This window comes from Cebus imitator, unplaced genomic scaffold (genome assembly GCF_001604975.1).
Source record: "Cebus imitator isolate Cc_AM_T3 unplaced genomic scaffold, Cebus_imitator-1.0 Scaffold15, whole genome shotgun sequence".
Lineage (NCBI taxonomy): Eukaryota > Metazoa > Chordata > Mammalia > Primates > Cebidae > Cebus > Cebus imitator.
The window spans coordinates 3,577,332-3,583,331 of record NW_016107330.1 but is presented as its reverse complement, the minus strand read 5'-3'; the positions used below and the strand labels follow the sequence as shown (position 1 = coordinate 3,583,331).

Below are 6,000 nucleotides of genomic sequence, written 5' to 3'. Positions count from 1 at the left end.
ACAGGAAAATAAAGCAAGCCCTCGCTTGGCTATACTGTACCTCTAGCATAGATCTGGTGCTCTAGGTTAGTCAGACTGGCTGTACTCCTAGTTCTAAGGTAGACAAGGGGGAGGCCTGGTAGACAGGAGAGACAAAGTTAGAGGCTAAGAATAAATACAGTGAAATAAGAAGACTCACTTCCAAACCATAAGCACAAATAGAGAGCATTACAAAAATAGCAAGCATCATGCAAGTACAGGATCATTCCCATCAGTGATAACTAAGAGCTAAGGATGTACTTGACACAGTGAACATAGTTTAATGCTAGTTTTTATTGTGGAGGCTGGATCAAAGTAGCATGCTCCTTTTTTTCCCCCTGAACTAGAAGAATATGTATTGAACATTCTCTTGAACAGAATGACAAGCCTTTTTGAAGATTTTTAATTTAAAGCTTTCATGTTCTTAAATGGTATAAAAAAGTTACAGAAATCAATCAGTACAGATTTTAGTGGAGGTTGCTCCATTCCAACTAGGAAAACACAGCAGTAAAATGCCAGTCTCAGGGGATCTCAAAAATTCAGGGAAGAGTCAGTATGTATTCCAAATTTAAACAATCTCTACCAAGGAGTTGTCTCACAGTGTTTATTTAAATTCTAAATCAAACATGGAAGTTTCCAGAATATTTGATATTTTCATAAAATGTCCTTGGAATACAAAACTAATGAATTCAATGAAGTGCCACACTGCCCAGGTTTACCTGCAAAATCTCAGCCCCGACTGAATAAAGCCAACAATTTTGTCAAAGTGAGGCTGATATTTTCTTTCCCCTGATAAAGAAACAGTGAGAAATCAGCAGGTCCCTTAAGCTAAATTTCATGTTAAAGGCTATTCCAAGGGCTCATTTTAAGGCTGGTCTGAATAAAAAGCATAACTTTTGGGGAAATATGATTAACTATTTTTGAATAAGACCTGAAAGTTTCTGATTAGTTCAACAAGGTTGAAACCTACTTGCTTTCAAAATAAATTCCCAACGATCATTTTAGTTGGCCTGCTAAAAGAATACAATCCTGGAATGTGCTATACTACCATCCAGGAATTTCCAATAAGAAAAGAGGTTTGGAAATGTACATATATTCAAATTATGTCTGATTAAAAAGATATATTACACCTTTATAAGCCTAAATATCCATAAAAATCTTTCAGTAAATAAAAATGAAGCTTTAACTCAGCACCAGCATTTAATATAGACGAGGAAGCTATTTAACTATAGAGAAAGAAAGAGGGACAAAAATTTTAAAAAGGAAGAAAAAAGGGAGGCAGGGAGAGAAGAACGAAAGAAGAAAGACAGGGACAAGAAAATCTTTCACCAGAACAGTGCAGACTAGCCCTTGCTAGAGTTTGACTCTGAATTGAAGGTGCCCCGGCATGAATAATGTTTTAGAAACACACTCTCTTGGACATATTACAAAGATCACTTAGAGTCTTCTGGGTAGGCTGTGTTACATTTTTTTGACACACAAATTGGGAAGGTTGGAGGAGGAGCCAAAATCAAAGCTGACAATATCTGAAAAGCCCTGGCTCCTAAGCAATGACCTTGAGACTCAGAAGCAACAGCCTGGGAAAACAGAGAACAAGCACAGCTGACGTTTCTTTGTGTCTCTTTCTAAAAATACAAGGCAGACAGAAAGTCCACTTATACACCCTGAGGAGAGATGAACCAGTACAATTACTTCATCCACTAAGAACACCCATCTTCCCATGACACGTTTGCAGACCAGATGGAATATTTAAGTATTCATGAGCTATGTGAAGTCCAGCCAAGACTCCCAGAAGAAACCACATTGAAAGAGCTGGGGCTGAGCTGAATTTGGATGACAATGCTTGTGGAACAACTAAGACCATGCAGTTGTCCATCACCAACTCCCCAGCTCTGAGGAAAACAGAGCTGGTGAGGCATTAAATAAGGAAAGAAAGCATCATCAACAGAGAGCAAGCTGACTCCTCTTTCTTCAAGAGGCAGGGCATTCGATTCTTTTATACTTTATAAACAGCACAGGGCTCCCTTTTTAACAACTTTTTCCACATGGGCTCCTGCTCGCCGTCTTTTCAAGAATATGTCCAAACCCCTCTATCTCTAGATTTAGAAGACCAAAAAGATGTTTTTAAAAATCCAGTCAAAAAAATCCAATCAATTAGAAAACCAATGTTGTGCAGAGTAAAACACAAACCACAGCTGATCCTGGTGCATTCTCAGGTGCGCCCGCTCATATGCAGTATTACCAGGATTTAGGAATTACATGTTGCAGATCTTTTCTCCCCCGCAAAGGTGGAATTAGAGCCCACATTTATAAGTTCAGTAGTTCATTCCAGAAAACTGTCTCCTGCAAAGACTAAAACAGAGCTATAGAAGATAGTCAGAATTTCCTGTGGGTTTTTCCATGCAGAATGATGGTTCCATTTGAATTTCTCACTGAAGCATTGCTTTGTAGGTCAAAAGTGATTTAGTTAGACATGTGTAGTGAAAAGTCTTACTTTGTCCAAAACATGGAGGATCCACCGAAGAGCCCATCCAGTCTTCTGATTTAGTTGGCTCTATTTCCTTCTCATCTTTACAGTAATCTGCCATCCACGATTCCTTGGTACTTACATACTGGTCTAGAAAGAATCCCACAGAGATATTAAGAGAAGTAAAAAAGACTGAGGATTCAAGTCAAATAATTTCAATTCAGCAAAACAAGCTTTCACTGAGTATCTCATTACATGCTTGGCCTGTACTAGATTCTGAGAAAGTCTGTGCCCTGGAAAGCCTCAAACTCCACTGAAAGAGATATTAACGTGTGAACAGACAACCATCGCCATAAAACTCTATCATAATGTGAAAGACATTAAAGATGTAGATTCTCTTTAAACCAATCTATAGATTCAATACAATCCCCATCAAAATATCCACAGGGCACTTTGTGGAATTTAAAAACCTGAATCTAAAATTTATATGAAGACCAGGTATGGTGGCTCATGCCTGTAATCTCAGTGGGAGGCTGGGGCAGGCAGATCACCTGAGGCCAGGAGTTTGAAACCAGCAAAACCCATCTCTACTAAAAATACAAAAATTATGCAGGTGTGGTGGTGTGCACCTGTAGTCCCAGCTACTCAGTAGGCTGAGGTGGGACAATCGCTTGAACCCAGGAAGTGGAGGACGTAGTGAGCCAAGATCACGCCATTGCACTCCAGAGGCTGAAATTCAGCTGACAGTTCTTCACAGGTAGTTTTACTCTTGTGAGAGAATTACCACGGGGATAGGTTATCAAAAATAATGACAGTGCACCACACCTGGATGAAGATCTTTCATACTAATTAAGATGTCATACTTTTTAAAACAAGAATTATTGGTTTCTGGTTTTCAATTACAACACTTAGCTATAGAAGTAATATTTATTTAAACACTAAGAGGTCACAGCGACGTTTCTGGGTTTCAGAATTGTAAATTGTATTCAGAATGAGGAATTGAAGGTGAAAAAACAAAACAGATTTAACCACTGACAAGAATGCCTTTTGGAAGATTTTTTTGTTTGGTTGGTTTTTTAGAGACAGGGTCTCGCTCTGCCTCTGAGGCTAGAGTACAGTGGCACAATCATAGCTTGCTGTAACCTTGAACTCCTGCACTCAAGTGATCCTTCCACCTCAGCTTCCTGAGTAGCTGGGACTACAGGTACATGCCACTATGCCCAGCTCATTGCTTATTTATGTAGAGACAAGGTCTCACAATATTCCCCAAGCTGGTCTGGAACTTCTGGCCGCAAGTGGGCCCCCCATCTCGGCTTCTCGAAGTACTGGGATTACAGGCATGAACCAACGTATGCGGCCAGAAGATATTTTAAACAGACATATATCTTTCTCATCAGAAACACCAGTAAGAACTCTTTAGGGAAGCTCTTGTTTACTGCAGCTTTTCAAAAGACTACCACAAACTTTCTCTAACCATCTAGAGTAAAAGACGTGAGAAACAATGTAGGAATCAATACAGTTTAAAGAGATCACAGGGTCAGTTTACAATCATCTAGGGGATATTAATAACTAAGCAAATTAGTGAATGAAATCTGATCATATAAAACAGTGTTTTTAAATTGGGGGATCAGCAAACTTATGGTCTCATTACACAACACATTCTTTCCATCCTACTCTGACATGCATAAGAAGTGGATCTTCTCACAGCCTCAATCCAACATACACACCAAAAAGAAAGTTCCCAACTTGCAATAGTATGCATTATCGTATAGTAATTCCAAAATCAGATCATGTAGATCAATAAATCAAACGTGAATGTAAGTTTTCACAGTGAAGGTACACACTACTTGATTGTATGATTACATTGCTCTCCTTTTAGATAGCAGAAATATAAGAATAGAGCAGTTCTTATTCCCTACATTTAATCCAGAGATGTACATTTCAGTGTTGCCAGAGATACTTTTAGATGACGCACGATGAACCTAGCAACCCTTAAGCAAGTCATTTGCAGAGTTAGGTCAAAATAATAATGGAAAACAACAAAGGCAACTTATTCTACCATAAAGATATGGTCAAAACATACCCTGTAAGAATTATTCTGTGAATAGCTTGAGCCAAGTTAATCTAAACTCACTTCCAGGACATTAAATAAACTAGTGACCATGCATTATGAGGAGAAAGTCCATTGTGGTCATTTATGTTTCCTAAGTAATCTATGTTCTTGCTTGACCACTGATAGCATCATTGTGGGATGCCAGCGCTGCAGCAACAGGTTGAGAATCAAGAGGCTATTAGGGTTGATCAGGAAAGCAGTCAGGATAAAGAAGTCATGCCCGGTACAGGCCCAAGTGTTTGCTAAACTAGGATTAATAGTCTTCCAGACTCAGAACTTAGATACGGAAAGGTATCAGTCTACAAAAGACATCTATTAGCACAGAATCTACTCACCAATTAGCACAGAAGTGATATTGATATCCAAACGGGGTTTGGCCTTGGCTTCTAGCTTTAGTCGAGGAGGATGGAGACGACTAGCTGCCTGCTGTTGCCAGGATACAGAGCATGGCCAAGGCTCAATAAATGGCTCCCAGCCTAAAAGAACACAGGAAATAAGACATCTGTTCAGCAGATATCAAGACTTTATAGGGGAACACTGTTCACAAATGTTCAGCAAGGACAAACTGGAGCTTAATAGCTTTCTACTTCCAATTCAATTTCACAACAAAAACACCAACCACCTTTAGCTACAGGTCAACCTACAGATGTCTGTGCTGTGCAGAGGGTACAAGTGGAAGGGCATATATACACCCCACAATGGTCTTCCAGAGGTGGCAGGAAGGAGGGCAGGGAGCATATGTGCCCTCTTCCACTAAAGAACAGGCAGGGTATGTTCTTGAGACATTCAAGAGAGAAAAAAGAGTCTTAGACTAAGGTTGGAAAAAATAAAGTGGCTTAAATAGCTATTAAATTTGATTCTTCTGGTTACAGGACCAATACATTGGTTGAATAAATAGGTACAAATGAAGGCCCATTAACTTTTTCTAACTTTTTATCTTAAAATGTGTGCAAAGAATATATCAACAACATAAAAAATAATACCACAAACACTCATGTACCCAACTATTCAACTTAAGAAATAGAAAATTACAAGTTCCTTTGAAGGGACATTCCCCACCATCTCATTCCCCTCCTTCCCACCAACCCTCTCCCACCCAACTCCAGGTGACCATTAGCTTGAATTTTTAATCATTTCCTTGATCTTCTTTATAATTTTACCATGCATATATACCTTTCTTAAGAACATATTAATTAGACTGTCCTGTTTCTGGTCTTTACAGAAATGGAGTCCCCGTGGACACTCTTTTTCAAGTTTTTCTTCTTGCTCACCAGCATGTCTTTGAGCATGCTGTTGAGCATATTGCTATACCATATTGATGCAGGTCACTGTGGTACACTGTTTTAACTTCTGAAAAGTTAAAAGACTTAATTTTTCAAAGCCCATTAATCTTTAACAGATC

The 6,000-nt window shown here is 39.0% G+C and overlaps 1 protein-coding gene across 1 annotated transcript in view; it reads right to left on the bottom strand.

Annotated features, from left to right (window-relative positions):
• Positions 1 to 6,000, bottom strand: part of VPS13D (vacuolar protein sorting 13 homolog D) — a 301,395-nt gene that overhangs the window by 184,006 nt on the left and 111,389 nt on the right. The window contains exons 37-39 of the mRNA XM_017504510.2: positions 4,934 to 5,074; positions 2,513 to 2,635; positions 41 to 115 (exon numbers count right to left, since the gene is read on the bottom strand). Of these exons, the coding sequence (XP_017359999.2) occupies positions 41 to 115; positions 2,513 to 2,635; positions 4,934 to 5,074 (339 nt within the window). The remainder of the gene's footprint in view (positions 1 to 40; positions 116 to 2,512; positions 2,636 to 4,933; positions 5,075 to 6,000) is intronic.